At 34.2% G+C, this 26,981-nt stretch overlaps 2 protein-coding genes and 1 non-coding gene across 4 annotated transcripts; 2 read left to right on the top strand and 1 right to left on the bottom strand.

The window, feature by feature from the left end:
- On the top strand, positions 891-2,426 carry LOC104766858 (AP-4 complex subunit sigma). Its single transcript, XM_010490827.2, has 4 exons — positions 891-1,122; positions 1,624-1,710; positions 1,967-2,035; positions 2,135-2,426. Exons 1-4 carry the CDS (start codon positions 982-984, stop codon positions 2,267-2,269), a joined length of 432 nt encoding a protein of 143 aa, XP_010489129.1. The 5' UTR covers positions 891-981; the 3' UTR covers positions 2,270-2,426.
- On the bottom strand, positions 2,857-5,499 carry LOC104766857 (inositol oxygenase 2). Of its 2 annotated transcripts, none has more exons than XM_010490826.2 (11): positions 5,254-5,499; positions 4,910-5,048; positions 4,712-4,796; positions 4,395-4,599; positions 4,137-4,196; positions 3,980-4,032; positions 3,750-3,872; positions 3,574-3,643; positions 3,371-3,449; positions 3,207-3,288; positions 2,857-3,071 (listed from the first exon to the last, which is right to left on the bottom strand). In XM_010490826.2, exons 1-11 carry the CDS (start codon positions 5,282-5,284, stop codon positions 3,045-3,047), a joined length of 954 nt encoding a protein of 317 aa, XP_010489128.1. In that variant the 5' UTR covers positions 5,285-5,499; the 3' UTR covers positions 2,857-3,044. The 2 variants fall into 2 exon arrangements, with proteins under 2 accessions (XP_010489128.1, XP_019096185.1); XM_019240640.1 differs by having other exon boundaries at positions 2,860-3,071; positions 3,607-3,643; positions 5,254-5,498.
- TRNAF-GAA lies at positions 8,443-8,515 on the top strand. The gene has a single exon. It is a non-coding gene; the product is annotated as a tRNA-Phe (tRNA).

The following is a 26,981-nucleotide window of genomic DNA, read 5'->3' as shown; positions in this document are numbered from 1 at the left end:
TAAAAACAAAAGAATGTCCACATATATTAGGATACAAATACTTTAAATCTAGCAAGAGTACAAACAATAGTATGAATCTTATGTTTGAATATGCAAATCCGCCAGCTCATATATATCCCACAAATAAAACCAAAAGAAGTATTTTTGGTGTATAAAGTTAGATAATACCAAAAAAAGTATATTGTTGTTAAATCGATGTGGAGATGTATAATGTTTAATAATAAATTTGGCCCATGTAGTCTTTAATATGTGATGTTACATATATTGATAAATAGATTAGGTTATAACGCACTAATGATTACATAAGTTAGTGAGTGAGTGAGAGATTCCATGTGAATGCGAAGAAGTAGAGGAGAAGAATCAACAACACATTGATTAGATTTTTGTAAATTTGAGTTGGAAGCTTTGTATTCCCCACTAGGCCACTACTAATCAATGGTTTATTTTTTCTTCATCACTATTATCTTGGGTGAGAAAAAAACATAAAGAAATAACATTATGGTTTTTTCTTTCCTGCTCATTTTGACTTTAAAGTAGACACACATTATATGAAGCATTCATAGAAACACATTTGTTTTCTCTCATCTTTATCGCTTGCGCCATCTATAGCATTCATACGAAGCAAATAGAGTTTTATCTTTAATCCATGTTTTAGGAATCTTTATTTCGAGTGGGTAGATGAATGACTGTAAATTTTCTTTATTTGAAAAAAAACGAACGTATGTCATATCACTGAAGAAATGTGTTGTCAAAACTCAAAAAACATCATCAATAGCGTGGGCTTTTAGATATCGTAAGATAAATGGGCTTAAATGGGCCGTAACATAACATTTTAATTTTATGATATTAATTTATCTGAAAATTAAAATTGAACAGAGGAAGTAGCGATGACGTGTCTATCTCCAAGAAGAAGAAGAAGTAAGAAAAAAAAGCCAAAAGATCTGAGTTTGGGAGAAAGAGCTTCGATCGAAGCTTGGAGAGATGGGAATAAGGTTCATATTGATGGTGAACAAGCAAGGCCAGACTCGTCTGGCTCAGTACTACGAGTGGCTCACTCTTGAGGAGCGTCGAGCTCTCGAAGGCGAAATCGTCCGTAAATGCCTCGCTCGCAACGACCAGCAGGTTCCTCTCTCTCTCTCTCTCTCTCTCTCTTCTTTTCAAATTCCATTTAGATCGATCCGATCTCGTCTCCTTAGCTCAATTAATGTCTGTTTTGATCGTGTTGAGTCGTAATTAGTTTGGAATTGGCCTTTGATCACTACGATTTTTGAATTCTTAGATGATGTGGATATGGATCGATTTGGCATTATATGATTTGGGAATCGAAGTAATCTTAGACTAATACAGAGTCGATTTTGGGAATTTCGTAGCGGTGATGCATAGATCACGGACCATTGGCTTATCAGAATCAAACCAATTTTAGTATCATTGATCCTAGTTACATCGAGGTCTCTTGTTTTGTGTTTTTGGTTTCTTCTTGCTATGTAAAGGTTGGTGCAAAGCTGATTAGCTTTAAAAGATGTTGGGAGTTTTTATTCTTTAGATAACCGTTTCTTCGTAAATTATGTTCAGCTTACGAAATGGGACTTAAGTTTTGTTGCATTTGTTCCTCTTCATTGACAGTGTTCATTTGTCGAACATCGCAACTACAAGATAGTCTACAGACGTTACGCATCTCTCTTCTTCATGGTTGGGGTCGATGACGACGAAGTAAGTTAGTTGTATATACCTCTCTAGTTTCTTATGAGCTGCAATCCAAATTTGAAATCAAATGATATAGGTTCAAGTATAGTGTGGTGGAACAATATGGAAGAGTGGTTACAGATATCCTCTATGTACTAATAAAATGCAAACTTTCCAATCTTTGCCATCAGTAACGCTTAGCTTAGTTTTTGCTTTCATCTATCTCTAAACTTGTTTGCTTGTTGAAACTAAATCACGCTATCTTCATCGAAACTCGTCCTAGAACGAGCTGGCGATTCTAGAGTTCATACATCTTTTGGTGGAGACAATGGACAAGCATTTTGGAAACGTGGTAAGCTATCTGGGTTTCATAGTAGTCTTAAATCAAATAGACCGTCTTTGTTTTTGTGTTCTCCCTTTGTAATGTATATAACTTTTTTCTTTTATGCAGTGTGAGCTTGACATAATGTTCCATCTGGAGAAAGCTCATTTCATGCTGGAAGAAATGGTGATGAATGGTTGCATTGTGGAGACAAGCAAAGCCAACATACTTTCATCCATACAACTTATGGACAAAGCCCATTAATTATAAACACCTTGTTGCCATTTCTGTTTCATCTCTCTGTTACACAACTTCTTTGTCTTGTATTATTATTAAAGATGCTTCAAAGAGAGGATGCTTCAAAACGTACCAATTATTTTAACATTACCGAGAGAATACATTGGTTGTTTATCGTTCTCAATCATTGCTATCAACCAACGGAAGGTTAACGAGTTTCATTTGTTACAAGCTTGTCTAGCTATTGCACATCCGCACAACGGTTTATTTGTCAACTTCTTAAAAAGAAGGTTGGCCGAAAGTGTCTCTTTGGTTCCTTAAGATATCCTCTATGTACGTTTGCAGCCTTGGCCACTTGGTTAGACAGTTTGAACCTAATTGTTTTAAGAGTCATTGTCAAATTGAACTTACTCAAAGCCCAAGTCGTCCAAGCATGACTCCCACACTGTCATGAGCTTCTACTTCCAAATTGGACCACAGTCTTGGTTAAAGCCTTGACACATTTTTTCATATGCATTCCAAGAAGCATCAATGTTGCGTTGTTTAATATATAATAAACAGATAAAATTTAAAACTTTGGAAAATTGAGAAACAAATCAATTTTTTATAATAATAATTATTATTAGAATGCTTATTCCATACAACATAATTTAAGATTTTGATGGGGAAAGAAAATTACAAATGAACACCTCAACTTTTTTATTAGATAGATTATCTTCCGTTGTATTTAATAGAAACTCGTTAACCTTCGATCTCGTTCTCCACGTAAAAGGTAATTAATGGACTCTCCGCTTTTTATATCTCACCATTTTAGTTTGGCCGGAAAATACTGCAATGTCAAAAAAAAAAATATAAAGATCAAATTTATCATATATCTTTACAAGTCTTTTTAAAAATTTATTCACAAGTTTGGTTATTGAAAAGAAAAACACTGTTTTAAATGTATTTTGAATATTTTATTTACCTTGTTGATGAGGGAAACATAGTAAGGCTTCACTTGTTCGACATCTACTTGAACTTTGCTCTTACTGTATAGGTCATATTTACTGCAATTCCATTTTTATTCGTCAGAAAAATAAAAAAAAATGAAATAGTAAAATAATATGAAGAAAAGAAAAAAATTCTTACTTGAAGACATGGAGCCACTTGAGATCATCTCTGTCTTCATCGTTCATCAAGTGTGTGTAGGCTCCGGCCTTGTGCAATGCTGCGTCATTATTTATTTCAATGTTAATAATAAACAATACAAGATACATCGTAATAATTTACTGAAACCAAATAATACAAACAAAATATGTATATTGTAGTGTAGCATATGATTGAAAAGGTACGATAAAAGGAATGGTATCGGATAATGAAGAGACCAGCGTGGGGGAGAGTTGTGCCATTCTCCTTAGCCACCTATTTTGAATAATGAAAACAATCAAACTATTAAGTTTTGGTAATTAAAAAGTTGATGAAAGCATAAACCCAAAAGAAATAGAAGATATAAGTAAAATTTAATTACCAAATACATGTAGTCGTCATGACCCCATGACATGAGAACATTGTCCAATCCACATCCTTCATTGTAAACTCCATTTTTTGTGTTGTACTTTGGGTTGTTGTTATCACTATTTCCTTTGAAATACTGCAAGATAACAATATTTGGAAAACGTTAATATCGAAAATTTCTTTGGCAAACATCCAAAATCTAGTACGAAAGAACTATTGTATATATATATATATACATTTTACCTTGTGGTGAATATTGGCCAAGTCAAAGGTGCATCCAACTGGAAATGTATCGCCTGTAAATTATTGGAAGTGTCAAATTGTTGTTTTGTTTTGTTTATTTATCTAGAATCTTATCTAATTCTGGATGATTAGGTTTATTCATATTTTGACTACGCACCTACGACAGCCCACTGTGGAAGACCACCGAATTCTGGCAGAAGAAGAACCTTTCCAAGATCTGAAAAAATAAAAACTTTAACTTAGAGAAGTCCAATATATTGACCTTAAAAAAAACTCAGTTTTAACTATAAAAAAAAAACTAGTTAGGATGTTTTGTGGAACACTATATAATAGTATGTAATGTATGATGCATAAAACGGTAGTTTTTTATAACTTTAGTATATATATTTATGAGATAACATAACAAGACATGTACCATGGATTAAGGCAGTGAGATGGAGCCAATCTTCGTTAGGATAGTCCCTCCGAATGGCTTCAGCAGTTTGGAGAAGGTGTTGGATTTGAGGCTCATCAAGATCGGGATCGCTTTCATCGACAACACTGTTCAATAACTCACAACATTCCCATATACTCATTTCCATCTTGTCAAGTTTCCCATACTCTTTTCTCATCTTCTTCACCTGTCCATTTTTTAAATAAGTTCAGTTTTCAACTAACCCCTAAAATACTTTAAGATTTAATTAATTAACCTAATGGAAATAGTGAACACTAAGATTTGTTTGGCTAGCTTACAAAGTCATAAGTCTGGTGAATGTGTTGCATCCTGTAGAATTCCTCAACACCTTGTTGTCTCTCGCTTAAATCATTCTCATAATCCCTAAATAATAAAATAAGCAAAAGAGATTGTAACTAATTCTGATCATTAAAATGAAGGATTAATTAAATATTTAATATATTATTATGTATGAGAAAATAACAATCGTTACAAACCTGAAAGAATGGCCCAGGAAATTCATATCAGGAGCATCAAATCCATTAGTTTCCTTAGATTGTGGAACCACGAAGCCTCCATCCAACACCAATTCCTCATTCCTCTCCTCTGTCAGTTTCTTTTCCTCGACTCTCGAATCTATAAATCGTCACCACAACATTAATTCATAATTTTCACTTCCTCAATTTTTTTTTGTAATGGAATTGATCATATTCTCATGATGCACTAATTAACACCAAATCTAATCGGCGAAATTTGATAAATCATCTATATCGATATATCTTAAAAGACATCCGAGTATTTTTGAAAAGCATATTTAATAAAAGCAGAAATGAAACGTTACCAGGAACGACATGTTCAACCAGAATAGTCATCTTGCTCGGAATTTGATACGTAATTTAAAATGAAAAAATCGAACGAGATATTGTGTGAATTGTTGTTGTGTAAAAGAAGATGTTGTTGAAGGGAGACGAGAATGGACAAGGTATTTATATTGAGCCAATCAAAAAGTCCTTCCTGCAGATTTGGAGACAGTGCAAGTCCTTAGATCTCAAACTAAAGTTGTGTTCTGTCCTCAAACTGAAATAAATGTATAGTAAGATGTCACACTTCTCCGTATCTTTGTTACAACCATAAAATGTCACGTCCTTTTTTAAGTGTGTATAACTCACGTTACGTTTCAAGCCACGTCTCTGTTATACACGCTCTGGAATGTATTAGTTTGTAAAATTTATCTCTTGACGCTAAATTTCATGATTATTTTTACTATTTTTGTTTATTCAACAAAAAAAAAACAAATTTATATTTTCTGAGTGACATCGATTACTACAGAACGTGGAAAAATTATCTAATTTAGATGAATTTGGATGATTAATAGAATGGTCAACCTGTGTTGGTAACAAACTAACAACAAGTAACAAACGTTTTTTACTAAAATAAGAAACAGTAAAAGATTTTAAGATAAATCTTAAAAAATGAGAAAATGTTGAAAGGAGAGAGAGAGCGCAAGTTAGGACCAAACAAAGCAAAATCTAAGGAGTCCTGAAGTGTGAAATAATGAGATAACATGTCCTTCGCAGCAAAACATAAATTTGGGAGTCGAGAAGAACACAGCTGTTTTTGTGATAGTTTAATTTTAGGAAATAAAGAAATCAAACAAGTTGGGAGGAGAGAAGAAAAAAACAAGTCAGCCTGACGTGTATAATATTATCTCAAACTGTGGTATTGACCAACCTGTGAGTCAGCATCTACTCACATTTTTTTTATTTTTATCTATTTTGGCTTCTACAAAGGTTATTTTTTTCTTTTTGCAAACAAATTAAATATATATTTTCTTTTTTGTAGCACAGAAAATATAAAAATCAGATTTTATTCCAAAGAAATACTGGATTTTTGTGAAGTGCATGTTAGATACATAAGAAATTGAGTCGGGTACACTCTACCGTCCATTCACTTTGTCTTCATGTGCAATGCGTGACATTTCCAACCTTTCGTATTAGTCATTTGATTTAATACTTTTCCTGTATATTTTGATATCACAAATAATAATTGGACCAAAATCTAAACAAATAGATCAAGAGAGATATGAATAGTAGGACCAAAATAGAAACAACGACAAAAAAAACCATAAAAAAACGTTGTGATTGAGACTTGACTTTGGCTGGCTGACGTGAATAAAAACATAGATAGATAGATTAAAAAAAAAAGTAGCTTGACCTTTTAAAATTCAACGAGCTCTCGTGACCACCTACCTCCTCTTTCCCTAACGCAGAGGACAAACACAAACACCGCACTGCTTACGACGTCGACCAACCGTGTTCCACTTGAGATCTAATTAATGTAATTTAAGATTACGTCAATATATGTTAAAAGTCCTACATCCAATAGTTTTATTAGTGGGTGCGTATGAATTGGTTTGGATTCCCATTTTCGATGTAAAAATGCTTTTTCCGTTGCATATTTCTAGCTTCTAACTTTATTTGTTCATGCCAAGAAATACAAATATCGTTTCAAGAAGATGGTTATGATTTTGATACTTTAATTCAATAGTTTTTGGGGGTTAACTAACTCATATTAATTAGTCACATATGCATTATAATATATGATTGTGCGAAAATGGTTAGATTACTTTTAAAATATAAGAATTCTGAAAACATCAACATAACATTTTCTTCATAACAAAATAAATACTTTTAAAAGTTCAACCGCCTTGTGGCACGATTGACAAACATTACGAGTGAAGCCTATATGTTTTTTAGTTCTTCTTTAACAAATACTCCTTAGAGCTCAAAGTCGGTACCAGCAGAAAAAGCTTGAGTGTTACACTTATGAACTAATTAATGATTATGTAGCCACCGTCATAGGTATATTATAAATTAGTATCGCTTAAGCTTTGCCTTAACGACAATCAGACGGCGAGAGGAGCGAACCATCATCGCACACCAAGTTTAGAAAATATTCTTTTGAAATTTAGAATATTATTTTAGAATTCAGAATATTATTTTATCAACAAAGTTAATAACCATATACTGACTTAGAGCCACGTCATTTTCTCCATTGCCATCCACGTCGTATTCTATATGATTGCATATACTTTATAATTTACTATTCGGACAAAACAAAATATCTCACAAAATGATTGCGAACCTCTCATGTATTGATGACACGCTTTTAGATAGTCCAAAGTTCAAACTGCATTCTTGTTTTTCTAAACGTTTTTTTTCTGTCTGCTATTCTCAACATGTGGAATCTTTTATCATTCAGAAAAACTTATCTACTCGATTCGTAACTCAATTTTAAACATTTATGTAAAAACTGTTTAGTAGTATATATGTCCTTATCAATTCTCAATTTGTATCTTATTTCTATGTTCCAAGTCTCAAGCTATCTTGTAACAAATCTTTCATGAAGATCACATTGGTTTGCACTTGCACTCATGCAAGATGTTGAAAAAAAACAAAAAAAAAAAATTAGTTACACCCTTGAGATGGTTTTTTAGAATAATTGATCAAGATCAACACATATGACATCAAGCTCAATATCGACGATGAGACCATATTTTATTATTATCTTACATGTATGGATTTTTAAGAGATCTTTTTAAACCCTAATATAACACAAGCATAAAAGGAGAAGAAAGTTTTCACTAAACCAAAACAATGAAAATGTGATTGATAGTGTGTACTTCACATAGAAATAGAATGTTTTCGCTTGAGTCAATTAAGGGGAGCAAAGAATATGGTCTGGGTTACCTACGTCAGAGTATTTGCAAGATGGGCTTACAACAAGGAACTAAGCCCAGTTATTTATTCATCAGATCTTAGTAGAATAAAAAAACGTAGCAAACTTGCAATGATTTTCTCTGAAACTAGTTCAAAAATTAATGTAGACAAGTTAAATAAAACTAAAAGAGAAGTGCATGCTAATAGCCATCAATTATTTTACATTCATTCAAAAAAAAAAATCGTCATTAAAATGTGAATTAAACTTGAGCTTATAAATGAGTTTTCTTAAAATAATTAGATTACAATAAGCGGGGATAGCTCAGTTGGGAGAGCGTCAGACTGAAGATCTGAAGGTCGCGTGTTCGATCCACGCTCACCGCATTTTTATCACCGTTTTATCTCTTATTTTAACAAATGGAAGAAGAGAAGCAAAAAAAAACTCGTATGATATGAGTCATGAGTATTTATATGAGTCATGAGTATTTTGGTGAAATATAGTCATATTGAATGAGAGAAAATGGAAGAAAAGGAGAGTAGATTCCATGCATAAACAACTTTGGGATGAAAAAAAAAAAAAAAAAGTGTTACATACGAAAAGTTCAAGTTTAAAGTGATAGTTGATGGAATCTCCGATTCTGGTTTCCAATCCAAACGATAGATAATTTATAAGCTTGGCGATTTCTTATCTAGGCTAGTTACGGGCCTTACAAATGTCGGTCCAATTTTGTGAAATTCATTTTTATTTGCAAAAATATACTAATGAAAAAATATCTTTATCAACATCATGAGGCTTGGAGTACATGTAACTACATATTATACAGTGAATGAATATGAGGTTCTGAGTCCATGGCCTCTCCATTTACCAATTATTTTTTTGCTGTTTATTTGTGTCTTTATTGTAATAGACAACAATGTTATATATAGTCTGAGTCCAAAAGCTAATTATTTTGCAAGAAAAAAAAAAGAAATGTAACTTATTGTAATACTAGTATAGTAGTATTATACCCGGTGCTATGCACCGAGAAAATAATGTTATGCTAAATTTTATCAAAATATATGAAAATTTAGTTTGTATGTGGGGAAAACTTTGGTTCTGTCAAATGATATAGTAAGAAGATTGTCTTCCAAATATTAAGAATTAGCTTCCAACTTCAATGCTTTATATAATATACTATACATAATCTATAAAAGACCAACTTACGTTTAATATTCAAAGACCAATACAAACTTAAAATTATTAGATTAAAATTCAAGGTCAAAGCCACAAATTTTCTACCTGGGTGAAGTTGATTCAATTCAAAGATGATATCATTTGCGTCTTGATGTTCTACTTCGTCTTTAGCCTCTTAACACTTTGCCACGGGTGCTGCTCTTGCGCAAGTTCTCATCTCTGTTTGTGTCTCCTCTTCTATTCATCAAGTTTGTTTTTTTTAGCGGTGTGGTCTATAACACAAAAGTATACAGTATTAAACATACATATAAGACAGAAAAAAAAAATTGAGAAAAAAGAAATAATATAATCATCTAAAAGCAATGAATAAAATAAAAAGATACGTAACATATACCAGAGGCTATATGCCTTATATGATGAACTCATCGGAGTGTCGGCGTTAATAACAAAATTTTGGAATAGAGGAAATAAGGCGTTTATTATATGTTGTTCTCTTACGAAGCATGCCTTATTCCTAACTGAGTTTAGCCTCAACTTTTAAAAATAAAACTAACATCTACAACAGAGAGATGATCAATTAGATACGTATATAAATAGCTTTGACGACGTGGCTGTCAATAGTTTGAATAGAAGAGATCTTGAGATTATGGAGGAGAATTATCCTCTAATTTATTTTTTATTTTCTTTTTAGAGTGACAAATGTGATCGTGGGAACTTTAACAGTTATGCTTTAATCCTGTAAACTTTCTTTAATTTTTTATCAACCAATAGGTTTATGGTTTCACATAATTTTTTTTCATTATTTATTTTTTTGATAAATTTGCCACATATCAAAACATGATTGATCAAGTGGCTTGTGCTTTACAGGATAAAAGATTCTGTCTAACATTATTGATGGTAGAAGTCATAACCCTAATAATTCCTACATACAATCTGCGCAAAATCCCAAGGAATGGTGATAGGAAGCAGATTTTATGCAAAAGATAGAAGAAAGAACCAATTGATATATTAAAATCATTTCAAAGGCAATAATATGATTTACCAATGACTCCACCAAAGAGTAACTCTTTTGTCCTTTACCACAATTATGCCTTTGTATTTGTTATTCGATTGGTTAGAACTTGAAATATCTAAAAAATCTGATCTATTGACATTTAAAGTTTATATACTTCACGTATACTTTAAGATTATGCTAACGATATCATAAAATTTTAACTGAAAAATTGGGAAATAATACTGCCATGTGTGTCATCTACTATGGAAAAGAAAAAGAAGTCAAATTTGTGAAAAATGAATTGATGAGAGCGGGATGTTTTTAATAATACATTTAATTTTAAAAATTTGAGAGGTAAACAGAAAAAAAGAAAGGGAGATATATTATTTAAATAAAATGATTCACCAAATAAAGAAAATATAGTAAAATCTCTATAAATTAATATTTTATAAATTAATAAATTATGCTGGTCCCGAGTCGGATCAATTTATAAAATAAAAATTCGGATAATAATTTTTTTGCATTCTCTTTGTAAAATATGGTCCTAATAATATCATAAATTAATAATCATGTAAATTTATATATATATGGATATAAGATAATGTATGCTTCTAAGTTTTTAATTTTTTTCCTAGAGCTCATATCTATAATACAATTGTTGTGTTTTCTTTCAAACTATATTGATATAAAATACTCTATAACAACATAAAATATCTAAATTTTTAAAAGTTTTCAATTATTAGCAAATCTCTTCGATCCTTGGTGTGATGGTGTCTTGTGCATTAAGGACTTACCATTGACCACTGCACTAAGGTCACTTCACATGCATCATCATTTTAATAGTTTTATAGACTATTAATATTACTATTCATAATTTTAAATTTATGTATGCCATGTGTATAAGTGAAGTTTTCTATTGTATTTATAATTTATTATCAATTCCAAAAATCATAAAATTTATAGCATCCAAAAGTCTAATCTTATTTAGCTAAATTTGTCTCAATTAATAATTTAAAATTTTAAACAATTAAAATATATATTTAAATTAATAATTATTAGTTTACACAAGTTAATATAAATATAAATTAATAAAGTCCCATTGTCCCAACTCCCAATATTATTACGGTATATATATATATATATACTAGAATTTGTACCGCGAGATTTTAATTTAGTTTTTTTTATCAATATAAATTGTTGAACTCAAATATAATCAATCCAATTTTCGAGTATAAATCTATATAAACACTGAACTTACTTTTCTAAGTGATATACAACAGATATATTGTTGAAGATAATATTTTTTGTGACATCTATTTGTGTGAGTTTTTATTTAAAATTTTTATCAGTAAGAATCATTGAATATAAATATAATTATTTAAAGATTAAAAGATAAATCTATATAAACGCCGTACTTATTTTACTAATATATATATATAACATATATTGTCTAGTGTCACAATAATGTTTTTCTAGCAAATCAACAATATATCACGTGATAACAAAAAATGACTTAAGAACCTCACTGGAAGAGTAAAAAATATTATCGACAATCTTCTGACATTTTATCCTTAGAAGAGTTATTTCCATAGTTATATCCCATGAAATCATATTTTTTAAACTTCTAATGTCGAATGTGGATTGTTGATCTAATTATATAGACCATTTAAACATATCGATATCACACAATAAATGCATATATACAAAGTTTCATAAACAGTTTTAATGCTATGTCGCTGAAATAGAGTTGTCCAAGTGCATCATCTGCCATAATAGAATTTCCGATCAAGTCAAGAATGTCTAAATGGTGAAACGTTTAAACCCGACAATGAATATCCAGTCACTAATCCAAGTTACATATTTTTCTAAAACCTCATATGTTATTTGCAGATATTAATTTTGTGATGCTTAAACCTCATTTTTCTAAAACCTCAGCTTCGTCTTCTCAAAAAAACATAGTGTACTTTATATATGTTGTTTTGCCAATACTTTGGGTTCATTTGATAAAATTGATGAAGTCTCGAGCTTGTTTTGTAGCTCCAGTTGATAATATACTTTATAAGATATATTACACAAATCACATGTCACTTTTTGTAACGGCTTACATATCATTTTTTTCTATATTTTTTTACCATTCTTTTTTTTTTTATAGATGGATTATTTTTTAAAATTCTTTTTCATAGTTTTCTCAAAAAAAGTGTGACCCTTATAATATCTTCTTTTTAGATTAAAACTTTCAAGTTGAGTTATGTAATTAATTTTTTAGTTTTTATAAGTGAAATTTAATAATAAATCTGTGTAGTATATGTTTCTTAGAAACTAGTGTTTCACTTCAATTTTATTTTTCTGTTTAGATTTTTATAAATACAATTACATAAATTGTTTTTAACTCCACCATGCATTAGAATCTTACTTTTATTCTAAAACTTATTAAGTCATTCTAAATTTTGGAATATGATCATTTTTTTTGTTATAATTTGAATAGTAACGTTATGACTAAAACAAATTCATAGTATTATTATTACTATCTTAAAATTTATATTTATTTTATTTAATTCATTATTATATAGTTATTAATTTTATTATTTACTAAAAACAATTAATATTATTCTTCATACTATTTTAAATTTAATTTATTTTAGTTAATTCGTTTTTTATTTATTTTTACTATTATTAATTATAAATAAAGAATAAGCAATTAATGAATATTTAAAATAGTATTTTTTATGCAAAAACAAAAAAAATTGATTAGGTGGATGATGATGTAGAGGAAGGAGAAGAGAGAAAAATTAACTTTTATATATATAGATATGTAGATATCAACAAAATTTTATATTGGACGAGAAAGTAACTCTTTTTCAATAGTCAACCTGTAATTAAGGACCTTAAATAATTACTTTAGTAAAAAAAAATAGCCACATCCGACTCCGACTAAACCGGGTCAACCCATAAAATAGGAAAAAAACACATCGGCTCCGATTAAAACAAAATCTAAAGAAGTGGTCTCGTTGAGTTGAACCAAACCGCTCAGTTCGATTTGTGACACTTGTATGAATCGGAGCGAAAGCTCCTCCTTAGTCTGAGAATCAGAGTCTACTCCAGTTTAAGCATCTTAAATGTGTAGTTTCCTCAGGACCCTAGACTAAAAAGATAAGTGCATTTTGATGATATAAGTGACCGATCAATTATTTTTAGATTGGGGTGTCACAATTCACCCTCACTAACAGATCCCAACATCCTCGTTGTGCACCAAGACCGTCACCCCCAACGGTGTGAGCCCACTCGACTCCAGCCTCGTCTGAGTTTGACTCTGATATCACTTGTAACGCTCTGACCATCACCTTGCTTTGTGGGCTCCATATCCACTCCTGAATATGGATCCACATTGCTTAATGGCCCCCACGTCCACTCCTGTCTCGTGGGCCCACCCATATTCGATAAGGAGGACAAAGGCGGGACGATGGCCGAGTTGACAGCGAGGTGGACGAAAGTTGAGTAGGAGGTAAGATTATCGTCATTGACTGCATAATTTTAGGTTAATCTATATATGTTTATCGTGGTGACACTGTTGAGCTTAGGAGTTGTGGCAAGTGAATTTTAATAGAAGACGAAAATATGAACATTGTTTAGTAAAATTTTTAGTATAACATAATTGTAGGTTTTTTATGTTGCGGGGTGTGTTTGATAGATTATGTATTGCATAAGTTGACTTAAAAGTCGTAGTCGACGATTAATTTAGTCAGATGAAGTTGTTGACATATGCATAGGTTAGTTAGTAGTCGTATATATTGCTACTTGATGTTCAATTGTTGATATACTTATCATTAGCTGTACATGTTTGTGCTGTTGATTTTTACCAAAACTAATGTTTTTTATTGCAGAGATGGGGTCAAGCAATGATGGGAAGAGGTATCCAAGAAGGATGTTTCCGGATAGGAAATATCCAATGCAGAAAAGAAGCTTGCATCACAATTATAGTTTGTCTAATATTGGCGAGTTAAAAGATTTCGTTGGTGATGTGTTGTACAACGAAATAAGAGAAAAATTGCAATTGGGAGTTGATGTGATCATGGATGGAGCTAAGGAGGATGATCTTGTAGCTGAGCTTGAACCAGAGGAGCTTGTAGCTGAGGAACCATTGTTTGTACCTGAAGGACCAATGACTAGAGCAAAAGCTAGGAAGCTAAGGAATGCACTTTATGGGCTTATTCAAGAGCTTATGACCAAAGAGAGCATGAGAAAATCTATTGGGGATGATACCTATCAAGTCCAGTCCACTTTGAGCCTAATTCAAGTCCAAGAAAGCTCAAAATAATCACTTTATTTTGTGGTCAAAGAGGGATGACGAAAATGGAGTTCAACCCACCTTGGGAAGGACACCTTGGGAAGGAAAACTTCAAGTGTTGGGTCTTTATTCAACTATCTATATTCATTGTCTTTTAGTTTCAAGAATAATCAATATTTGGCTTTGTGACCAAGGTTTTTATCCCTATATAAACTTATGTAATCTCATTTGAGAATCATCAATCAATTTCCTTTCATTTTATGAGTCTATCTCTTTGTTCTTTGTCTAGAACTCTTTCTTGTTTCTTGGTGTGTAATATCCAAGCAACAACCTCCTCTTGCTGGACTAGTGTGTCATATCTAGCAGCGATTGAAGTTGGGAATATCAGCAGCCTTCCGCAACTGTTGTGCGACCCCTCAATCCATTAAATCTTCATCTTTGCACCTTGCACCTTGGCGAGTTTCTATCCTTTCTAATCCGGTTGAGTGATCCTCTAATTTGGGCGTATCAGAAGTGTTATTAGAGCTAGCGGATACCAATTACTTATGGTGTGAAAAGATTATTCACTATATATTAGCTAATCAATTGGCAATATATTTGCCATCCGAGTTATGGTTTTTGGTTGAATGAAAGCCGTTGAGGTTCTCTTTATATGAATATGAAAAGCCAATTGGGCTGAACTGTGAGAAAATCGAAAAAGCAGAGTGTGAAGAGGATCATAAAAGGATTTATGGACGGTTTTACATGTTGATGCAAGATGTGGACCAAACTGCAACGAGCTGGTAGCAGGTTTGAGAAACTGCAGGACATGGGGTCATGGCAAAAAGATTAAGATTGCTCGGTTGTATCTTGTGCATGTTGGAGTTCTTGGTATATCAAAGAATAGTAGGATACTTCTGCAATACGGCAAAAGTGTATTTAATGGAAAATCATTTGAGAGTTTTCACTGGGGTAGGATTGGCTTCAAGAGATTAGTGGACTCAATCAAAGTGCTTGGTTTACATTACAATGCATATACCCTCCATAGATGTGTCCATGTTTTATTGATATGGGCATTTAAGAGCGTCAAAATGCTTGGGTCTAATTTTGGGAATTTAAGAGAATGAGTATATTTGCCTCTGCTTAGATGGGCAGAATGGCTGCCAAGGTAGGAAATTAAATTTTTCATATCTGAAGCAAACTCTTGAATAACAGAGTGGTATTCCCACAATTTGATTTAAAATTCGAGTTAGAAAATTTATTAATAGAATTATATGTAATCCCTATATTAGTAAAAGAGAAGTGCAACTTTTCCTTTATACGAAAATGCCCCCAACATCATTTACAAGACAACAATTTATTAAGGTTAAATGAGACATTTAAGGTTAATGGATAGGGTTTTATTTTTTAAATAACTCGAAATTGACAAATTCGATATATCTACCGGGTCAATTCTGGAGAAATAACCCGAGATTGATGTTGGATCTGGGTCAGAAAGATCCGCGTCATTGACAATGGATTATCCGGTTTTTTTTTTTGGGAAATTTTTTAAAACTGAACTGAAACGATCCGACCCGTTTTTTTTTAATTAATAGGTAATAAATATAAATATAATATAAACGACAACTAGTGGTCCCATACCCACTAGCCACCTATCCACAACCACAGACAACAACGGAAATAGCAATATCAATAAATCTATATAATAATAACAATCTGAATAAATGCCAACAACAGTTGCGATTTTTCGTCGTACCTTTTCATAAAATATATATATATATATATATACATATATATATTTACAGAAAATTTCAACGGTTGCATCTCTCTCCAAAGTTGCATTTGTTAAATGTAGAGTTGTGTCTCTTACAAACAGTTGTGTCTATTCAAATGTTCACATCTTTATAAATTTATATATAAGTGAATTCTCATCATTGTATTCAAATTTTCTTTATTTTATATTTTTGACAGAAATTCTTTACAGTTACGTCTCTCTCAAAAGTTACGTCTGTTGAATATAGACTTGTGTCTTTTACAAACAGTTGTGTCTATTCAAATGTTCACATCTTTAGAAATATATATATATATATATATAAATAACTTATTATCATTGTATTCAATTTTTTTTTTGTATTAATATTAATTAAAAGAGAATTTGTTAGAAATGATGTTTCATCACCGTGAAAAAATTATTGCAGTTTGATATATTTTGTTAATTGTTGTAATATTTAATTATATTCAGTCTCTAGGTATACATCTTCATAAATTATTAATTTTAATATATTAATAGGTCAACAAAAAAATATATATATATATATATATATATTATTTATTTTATATATTTTAGCCGTTTAATTGAACCATTACAATATTGGCATAATTAATATTTAAGATCACATTACATGGATAAACTATTCATAAATTATTATTTATTAGTTTTAAATAACTAAAATATATTTAAATGAATTGTTGCAACCTTTTAATTACACCACGACAAATTTTGTTTATTCAATGAACCATTAAAACTTTTGATTTATCTTATGAACCGTTGCAATTTTTTGGTACATTTGATATTTATGGTTGGGTCTACAATACTAAAATATATTTAAATAATTTTTTGTTTCGTTTAAGTAATCTTAAGATGCTCTCTTTAACCATCTATTCATCGAGGGTTATCATTCTATTGGTATGAATCCAAACCGATTTTTTTTTTAGCTGTTAAAAAATGTGGTTCAAGTTGGTTGTTCAGAAAATGAGATCATATTGGCTCGTATATGTTTTTTTTTTGTTTTTTTGTCACAAGTATATATTTGTCTACTCCATGCTTTTTTGATTAGAAAACTAATTGTATTATAGAAAACAATATGGATTTCTATATTTCTATTTTTTTTAAAAAAAATATATGATTATGAAATATCAAGGTAAAAATAAAAATAAAATATAAATATTCTTTCTATTATATTTTCTACTGTTGGGAATATTCAGTTTATTGGGAGATGGAAAACCGGTGATCAACAAAAATATTGACGGTTGAGATGATTGTCCAATAAACTATCTTGACGACAAAGACTTATCTACAACTTTATATAGGTTAAGGGAATTTGTATATTTAGTTCTAGTCATAATACACTCAAATTGAAATCTCAACAACAAAAGATACTGAATATGAAATATTTTAAAAGTTTGAAAAGGTTTTGGATTCTGACTGTAAAAAAAAAAGAGGAGCCTGTGAGAGCAATGAACCCGATCGTCCTTGGCCGACCATCTTCCTTAGACGCGCACATTGTGATGCTACATCATACACCTAAATATTATTGTTGTAAGTTTTAACTATTATTGTTCCCCTCTAATATTTATTTTATTATTTATTTATGTGTGATTCGGGATAATTAACCAGCATATTAGGCGGAGAAAAATAAGTAGTAAGTACATTCAATATTGGATTAACTATATATATAATCTATTATAATTACCAAAATGTTTAATGACTATAGGTTGTTTTATATAGAAATATGTTTCATCTATAAAACGATAGTTGTTTGTATTATATATTCATTTACAATATTGCCTTGATGAAAATAGATATATTCTTTTTTATATGAATATATAACTGAGTTTTGATTCAAGCAAATAAAATATGTGATAATTTTCTGCTTAGTTATATTCAAATTTGAGAAGATTGGTAATTTTCTTACTGATTGACTGAATATTAATATTAATATTCATTTTTTATGAAGTAAAAATTGATTTGGGAAATAGAAATATGTTTGAGTTATGCGGAAAAGGATAAAAATAATTAATTTAAATGAATTTAAACAAAGCATTATGTTTAAGAATGGTCCTCAATTAATATTTTTAGTATCTGTAATTTATTATATGATTATTTAAAAAATTTATAGTGTCTTATACAATGTGTTCATAATTTTATCATTTACAACAAAAAAAAAAGAAAGAAATTTAAAAATATAATCATTTACATATCATATTTGACAACAAGAGAACAAGTTGTAATGGTTCATAAAATATACAAAAATATGACTGTAAGGTTAAGAAGAGAAGACACGACTGTAGATTGCATTTATTCATTTTTCAAAAATTAAAAAATATTTACAAAAGTTACTACGAAAAAGGCACAGATAAAAGGTTACAATGAAAAGATGCGAACGAAAGCTTACAAATAAAAGCGAACGAAATAACACGACTGCAATGTAATCTCATGGCAGTTAATCGTAAAAATTTGTTTAATTTGATGTGTGTACTATGTAGCATTGATAATTATTTATTTAATCATATGTGAAGGTAAGATTATTTTTTAAAGTATATTTTTCAAATAAAATGTAAAGAATTTTTCAAAAATTGTATGTTTTTGAAATTTTTATTAAATAGTTTAAGAATCTCAATAGTTTACTAAATAAATTTAATTAAAGAATTTTTGTAATAAATATTTTACTAAAATGAGTTCCCCGCGANTGAGACTCCCCGAAGTCGGTCTAATACCCTGAAAGACCAACATCCCTCTTGGACGCTCAAACTCCACTCTACCCCGATGGCAATCCAAATGNACGGGGCTGCATACCTAGTATCCAATAATAATATAACCAATAAATAACCATAACAACAATCCAATAATCAAACATTAGGAAACATGAAATCGGCAACCTAACAATGTTCCTAAAAACCCAACTCTAGCAACCTAGCAATGCAAAACAACATACAATCGAGTCCCTAAAACATCCTCCTCTTCATCGCCTTGATTCCACGATCACACTTTGCCTTTACCTGCACCACAAACACATATTGAGATGCATGAGTATTTGATAAACACTCAGTGAGGCAATCCTCTCATCTACTGGGCTATACACACAAGCAACAATGATTCCAATGTTCCAAACAAACAACAACCAAAACATACAAACCAGGAAAACAAACATCGTCTCGCTGGAAGGGAGGTGTCGACCGACACCAGCCAAGTGTCGACCGACACTGGCATTGGTGTCAACCGACACTACCCCACAGTGTCGATCGATGCCATTTTGCTGGTGTCGACTGACACCACTTAATGTCGATCGACACTCCACCTGCAACTGCGTTCTGCTACGAAGTCGAGAGTCGAATCTCGCTCCCAAACTCCACCAACTCGTCCAATNAAAACAACATACAATCGAGTCCCTAAAACATCCTCCTCTTCATCGCCTTGATNATCCAATAACCCTCAAGAACTTGCCTCCCGCAACTCTGACAACTCTTGAATGCTCCCCGGGATCCCCTCTGATTCTCGCGCTCTCTGCACACTCCGAAGTAATGAAGCTATGAGAAGTTCCAGAGTCAAACATACCGTGGGACTTAAACCTGCCCACCAACAAGGTCCCTACACAAACCTCATTTGTTGAGAACTTAACACGTTATCACAGGAAAAACATAAAATCTGAACCTACTGAAATTCACAAAGTTTAAGTACCAGAAATTATACATGTGATCGCCCCGGCACTGGTTCCACCAGTCTCTGCAGTCCTGTAAACACGTGGCGCCTGCTCAATCCGTGCCACCTGCTGCCCTCCCGGCTGCACCTGCTGCAATGCTGCCACTGCCACCGCCTGCAACTTGGGACACAAGGGCATGATGTGCCCTGGCTCCCTGCAATGATAACATACACAAACCGCTACCGTCGGAGCACTCCTCTTGGGACAACTAGCAATCTTGTGATCCTTGATCCCACACTTGAAGCAAATCGCACCACTCGGCGTCTGCATAGCCTCCCACCTCCTCTTGGTTCCCTGCGCAGGCTTGCCGCCCCTGCTAGAACCTCCATGATGTTGAGCCTTACTAGGCTGAACTGCTGGACTACCCGCCACTGACTGTACCAGGATATCCTCCTCAATCTCTGCCGCAGTCTCAACCAGCTCTGCACGTGTAGCATAGCTCCGCCCTCTATAGTGAACCCTCAAGTCGTCACGTAGGACCCTCATAAACCTCCTGATCTGAGCCTCCTCAGACTCCATATCCCGACCTCCATAACAAAGAAGTCGACTGAACTCTAAGTCCAGCTCCCGCAATGACCGCGTCCCCTGAGATAACTGAAGGAACTGCACCTCCAACCGGTCCAATGCCTCTCTCGGAAAGTACTTGCGGTTGAACTCNACCAAACTGAAAGGATCAGACCGAGATGGTGGTAATCCTTGCAATGACTGGAACACATNTTCAACCCAAGTCATCTCCCTCGGCACTCTCCTAGCAGCCACTGATCTCCACCACACCTCAGCATCACCAATNAAATAACGCTAACCGTAGACTTCCCCACTGACTCTGGCATAGATATAGTAACCAAATAAGCCTCACGGCCCTTCTCGATCATCTTCCCAGCCTGAATAGCCGAGATCACGAGACTCCCTGAAGTNGTACCACCCGAAAACCGTGCAGTACTGAAGTCATGCATCTCCTTGAGCATAGACAAATAACGACTATGCCCTCCCATATTCGCAGCCACTGGTTGCCGCTCCTCCGCCACCACTGGTGGCACTACCTGAGCCTGAGCCGGTACCACTGTTGGTAACCGCTCAAACACATGTGCTAACAAGCCCGCAAGATCAACACCAGGAACTCCACTCGCTGGGATTCCCACACCCGGAACCCTAGCATCACCGACCACTGGAGCATCAACACCGCCCCCTCTGGCCACACTCATGGAATCCTCCTGGACGTCCTGCAACTCGCCAACACTCTGGTCTGCAGTCTCACTAACCTCTGGGACTCTGCCTCTACCACGACCACGTCCGCGTTCTCGACCACGACCAGCAACAGCACCCCGTCTAACCATCTGCACTACCATAAACAGAAGTCTAAACACACAATTAACATAACACAAAAACATAAACTCACCGTGGAATCACACTATAGGCTCGAAGAGGATGTTCTAGGACTCCATGCCACACAACAATTGACTAACTCACATAATCAATCAAGAAATGCAATCCCAAACATCTACAACACAAAGCCTAGTGAACCTAAACCTAAAACCGTAAGGGCTCTGATACCAAACTGAAACAACCTGACCCGTTTTATTTTAAATCATAAATAATAATGATAATAATAATAAATAAACTACAACTAGTGGTCCCATACCCACTATCCACCTAACCACAATCACAACCAACAGCGGAATAACAATTACCAATAACCAATAATTATCCAATAGTAAATAACCAATATTAAACCATAACAATAATCCAATAATCAATCATCAGGAAACATGAAACCAACAACCTAACAATGTTCTAATGACCCAACTCTAGCAACCTAGCAATGCCAGATAACATCCAATCGAGTCTCTAGAACATCCTCCTCTTCATTGCCTTGATTCCATGATCACACTTTGCCTTTACCTGCACCACAAACACATATTGAGATGCATGAGTATTTGATAAACACTCAGTGAGGCAATCCTCCCATCTATTGGGCTATACACACAAGCAACAATAATTTCAATGTCCAAACAATCAACACAAACAAACATACAAACCAGGAAAACAAACATCATCTCGCTGGAAGGGAGGTGTCGACCGACACCAGCCAAGTGTCGACCGACACTGGCCTTGGTGTCGACCGACACTACCCCACAGTGTCGATCGATGCCGCTTAACTGGTGTCGACCGACACCAAGGGGTATTGGTCGACACTACCTCTGCAATCGTGATCCGCACGAAGTTGAGAGTCGAATCTCGCTTCCAAAACTCCACCAAATCGTCCAATACTCAAAACCCAAACCATAAACATCCGTAGAAACCTGTAGCAATCAATCCCAGCAAGAGAAACACACAAAAACAGCAACAAACAAGCAAGAACAAGGAATTACAGGCTTAGATCAGCCGTGGTCATGCACTCACCTCTTTGCAGGAAGATTCTGACCAACAGCAATGAATCTAACCCTCCTAGCAAGCTTCTAACTCCCTCCTAGCCTTGGATCTCCCAAGAAATAGCAAGGAATCTCACCAATCTCTCTCAAAAGCTCAAGAACAATGATTTCTCTCTTCTTCTCTCAAAAACGTTAAACGGCGACAAAGACAAAATGCCAAAACCCTTCTTTTCGTCAACAAACACTTAATATCTTGGTTTAATGGTTTTCCCTAAACCAAACCAACCAAAAATCAACAATTAAGTCAATCTGGTCGAACCAGAAAATCACTGGTGTCGACCGACACCCCCTTGGTGTCGATCGACACCCTCCCCCAAAACGCACAGTTTTGGTTTGCGAGTGTTACAAACGGCCTCAGATATGGATTTTCAGATCTAGAAATCTCTAACCTCAAATCTCCTCAATCGTGGGTTCAGCTACTTGTCTCTGTATTCTTCGTCAAGTTCAGCTTCAGATCTGGCCGTCTTCAAGGCAGAGGCAGTCTCCAACCGTTTCTAGACCACCTCAGATGAAGAAATTTCACCACCGTAGATCTAGATCTGCTTCATGTTTCCAAGAGTCTCTCATCATAAAGAATCTCTAGGCTTTGTTTGTTGTCTTACCGCCTCTGGTAGCTCACCTATGGAGCAACATAAAGAGGACGCACGACACTCTCATTCGGTTTTAATTATAGGTAAAGGAGAATCTTGTTTTTTAACCTTTTGTGTGTTTTTCCTATCTCAGATTTGGTCTTAATTTCAACGGTTAAGGTTTTATTTTTCTTTTTTTTCGGATCTCTGGAGTCTGTTCCGGAAAGTAGTTGAATGGATGTTCTGTTTCTTAGTTTGGGTTTTTTCCCCTTAGTTTTACCTTGTTTGGTATTAGCCTCCGGGAGTGTAATTCTTGTACTCGCCGGCTTAAGTTTCTGGAAGGAATGTTTTTCCTTGTTGGCTGTTTGTATTTCACCTTGAATCTTATCAATGAAAATGAAATCCTTCAGACGAAAAACAAAAAGCATAATGCAAACACGAAACTACAAAAAAAAGTCTTTAACAAATAGGAATACAATTTTGTGTTTCACCACCCTGAATTTTTTTTTTGTTCTCACTAACTTCCAAAGATTCTTTGATCAAATAGTTATTTTCTTAAACAGATCCAATGTCAAAAAAGAAAAAAAAAAGAATAAAGAAAAAAAAAAGGATAAACGAGAGATGTGGATCAATAATGTTTAGAAGGGAACCTATTGTCATGATTGAGTTACCTGAAGTTAGTTATGTATTTGATGATGCTCATGGTACTTTGTTGGTCGAAGTTATACAAGAGATGGAGACGACTCGATTGTCTCTCATGGTAGTGATATTATAGTGGCAGAGTTAAAAACTTGTGACTATGACTATTCAAATCCTTCGATGGATGGGTGTTGTTGATGATAATGTAGGCCAGAGTATGGGATCAAATAAAGGACTATAGCTCTCCCTAGTAAGTTTTAGAGATTTGCTGAAATTTAGCGAGAAGCTCCTCTCAAAAGATATCACGATGGTGACTACTACTACATTAATGATAGTCATGTTTATGTCAAAGAAAACTACAGAGTTAAGATTTATTAGAAAGACTTTAGTACATAAGCATTAGTACCATTATGTCTATACTCCAGAGTTATGTTTAGACACAACAGGTTTACAACTACAGTTCGCAAAAAGAAAGCCAGCCACAAGATGCTACATACAAATCGTAACAGAGAGAAATCAAATATGAAGTTGGACTATAACTGATCGTATGATTGGTTAGCGAGTAAGGCTACTCTTTGAAAAGCATCATCAATCTCCCTTCTGTTGTATTTCTCTCATTGTATATATCTGCGTATGTAATAATTGTGTTACAATAATTATATATTGATTTGCCGAAAAAAAACATAAAGCTATCTACACGCGTTGCAATCAGCATGGTCTATGATACAAGCCTCAGAATCCATCAAGACAAGGCTCACGGACTCAAAGACTTAGAAGCTTAGGCGAAAGCAATCTGATGGAGAATAACCGGTTTGATGTTGATTCCACAACACCGAGGGCTAGAGAATATGATCCAAGGGCTATTCCTCACAAGGATCAGAGACTCTACACGAAACCTAAGTTGTTTGATTCCACAAACTACCTAGAACTCGCAAGAACAATGATTTGATTCAAAACACAAAGTGTTGAAGAAAACTGAATTTTCTTATTAATCAAAAAATGTGTCTCCCAAAGTACAAAGCAATAGAGCTTATAAAGGGGCTCAAGTACAACTTCTACATGCTAAAATAAAGAAAGAAATCACAACATTTAATGAAAATCATGACCTTTGGAAACTGAATGAGAATATCGGCCAAATTGGGAAAGTTGTGATGCACCTTGAGCCTTGATAACTTGGGGCCGAAGTTGTGGTTTCTTGGGACGTCTAGATACATTCTAGGAAGCTTCTGGATGGTCTTAAGAGTCTCACAAAGGTGCAACACTGAATAAGGAAGAAGTCGTTGTGTTATAAAGACAAACAGATCCAAATAAGGAAAATTGCACCTTAACTTGATCCGCCTAATCAAGTGAGGTGGGGTGCATCCTAAGATATGTGGTGAAGTCTCCAAGTGATATAGAAGCTCTCCAGGACGCCAAGGGATGCTTTGGTTTGAGCCATTTATGGAAAGATCCATTTTGTTTGATAATTTACTTGTGGAAAGGTTCCCTGAACCATGTCTTGAACTAGCTTGAAACAAGGGTGGTTTTCCATGATCATCCTCCATAGAATATGTGTAGGAAGATATGTGGAAGGATGTTGCCTCATTAAAACGCTTTCTAGGTAAACCCATTGGGAAAACCCTAGATAAGGGAAAAAGAGTGCAACGGTCCCATCCCAGCAATATGATCTTTCAGCTCGTTGAAGGTCCGCATCACTTTTAGTTCCAGTGGTCAGCTCCAAGATATGTTTTTTTCCGATTCTTGCACATATCGGAAAGATATCATAGTTCTCCTTAACTGGTACAAGCTGGTTCTCCCCAAAAAGTACTTCAGGCAATCTATCGGGAAGTTCGTCAGGTTGTACATCAAGAAGTCCGTCAAGTAGTACTTCAACCACTGCTACAGCCGGTAATTTAGCTCCCGTTCTTACATCATCCCCTTCCCCATGAATGAGTTTCGACCTCGAAACTATTTGACCTACAGCAAGATAAAGCAAGTTAGCTTTCATGCGGGTTTGCGACTCTAAAGTCTTACCTTGGTATTGCTTTGTTTGATGGCGGATTGGTGCATCAGGTGGTTCATCTTGGAGCAGCATTAAGTGGTAGACTCCTTTTGCAGCATTCGGCTCTAGTGTAGGTGTGTGGTTCACCGTGATAGATACACCATGGGGTGTTATAATTTGCTTCTTTTTAGCTCCAAAATCTGAAAGTGGGTCTTTTGGCAAAAACAAGTGCGTCATATCCGTGATTGGAGGAAAATATGACTTATCGACATAGCAACTAAACTGTGTATTAGCACATACCTTTGATTTTGCTTGCATTGCGTGAACTTCTGTTTGGTCTAATGGAGCAAAAGTAAACTTGCAGTTGTTGAGGCAAAAGGAATAGTGATTGGTACGCCCGTTATGTTGGACCTCACGATCATATTGCCAAGGTCTACCAAGTAGAACATGCCCAACTTGCAAAGGTGCAACATCACACAAGACTTGATCTTGGTATTGTCCGATAGAGAATGATACTTCGACTTGTTTTGACACCTTTATCTCCTCTTTATCAGTAAGCCATTTAAGCTTATACGACCTCGGGTGATTAATGGTGTCGAGTCCTAGCTTCTCAATAAGAGTAACACTAGCAATATTAGTGCATGAACCATTATCCACAATAAAGTGACATACCTTATCTTTGATCATGCAACGAGAATGAAACAAGTTGTCTCTTGTTCGGGCTCATTCGTTGTTTGTTGGGATGAGAGTGCTCTTTGTATGACTAGTAGCGCGCCTTCATCGACATAGATGGTGGTTTCATCGGCTTGAATTGGGTCAACTTCATCTTGTGAGTCACAACCGTTGGAGGTGATCACCATGACTCGCTTGTTGGGGCACTCTTATGCCATGTGTCCCCTGCCTTGGCATTTATATCAAATTATTTCATGTGATCTTTGAGTATTATCACTACACGGAGCCAAAGAAGATAGCCCTAGCTGTTGCAAGTCTTACGGATCATGCCCTAGCATGGTGGGACAGAGAAGTAGCTGAGAAGAGGAGGCTTAGATACCAACAAATCACACCAATGATACAAATGATACAAGCCTCAGAATCCATCAAGACAAGGCTCACGGACTCAAAGACTTAGAAGCTTAGGCGAAAGCAATCTGATGGAGAATAACCGGTTTGATGTTGATTCCACAACACCGAGGGCTAGAGAATATGATCCAAGGGCTATTCCTCACAAGGATCAGAGACTCTACACGAAACCTAAGTTGTTTGATTCCACAAACTACCTAGAACTCGCAAGAACAATGATTTGATTCAAAACACAAAGTG

The sequence above is a fragment of the Camelina sativa genome, chromosome 19, assembly GCF_000633955.1.
Source record: "Camelina sativa cultivar DH55 chromosome 19, Cs, whole genome shotgun sequence".
NCBI classification, from domain to species: domain Eukaryota; kingdom Viridiplantae; phylum Streptophyta; class Magnoliopsida; order Brassicales; family Brassicaceae; genus Camelina; species Camelina sativa.
Note: the sequence above shows the minus strand (reverse complement) of the source record. Positions and strands in the feature narration are given on the sequence as shown.

What these genes read in the sequence shown, in the direction of transcription:
- LOC104766858 (XM_010490827.2), top strand. Translation starts at nt 982, where the DNA reads ATGGGAATAAGGTTCATATTGATGGTGAACAAGCAAGGCCAGACTCGT. An exon ending in TCGCTCGCAACGACCAGCAG is followed by an intron (nt 1,123 to 1,623) that starts GTTCCTCTCTCT and finishes CTTCATTGACAG; the next exon opens with TGTTCATTTGTCGAACATCG. An exon ending in ACAAGCATTTTGGAAACGTG is followed by an intron (nt 2,036 to 2,134) that starts GTAAGCTATCTG and finishes TCTTTTATGCAG; the next exon opens with TGTGAGCTTGACATAATGTT.
- LOC104766857 (XM_010490826.2), bottom strand. Translation starts at nt 5,284, where the DNA reads ATGACTATTCTGGTTGAACATGTCGTTCCTG. An exon ending in TCTCACTGCCTTAATCCATG is followed by an intron (nt 4,197 to 4,394) that starts GTACATGTCTTG and finishes TTATTTTTTCAG; the next exon opens with ATCTTGGAAAGGTTCTTCTT. An exon ending in AAGTGGCTCCATGTCTTCAA is followed by an intron (nt 3,289 to 3,370) that starts GTAAGAATTTTT and finishes ATGGAATTGCAG; the next exon opens with TAAATATGACCTATACAGTA.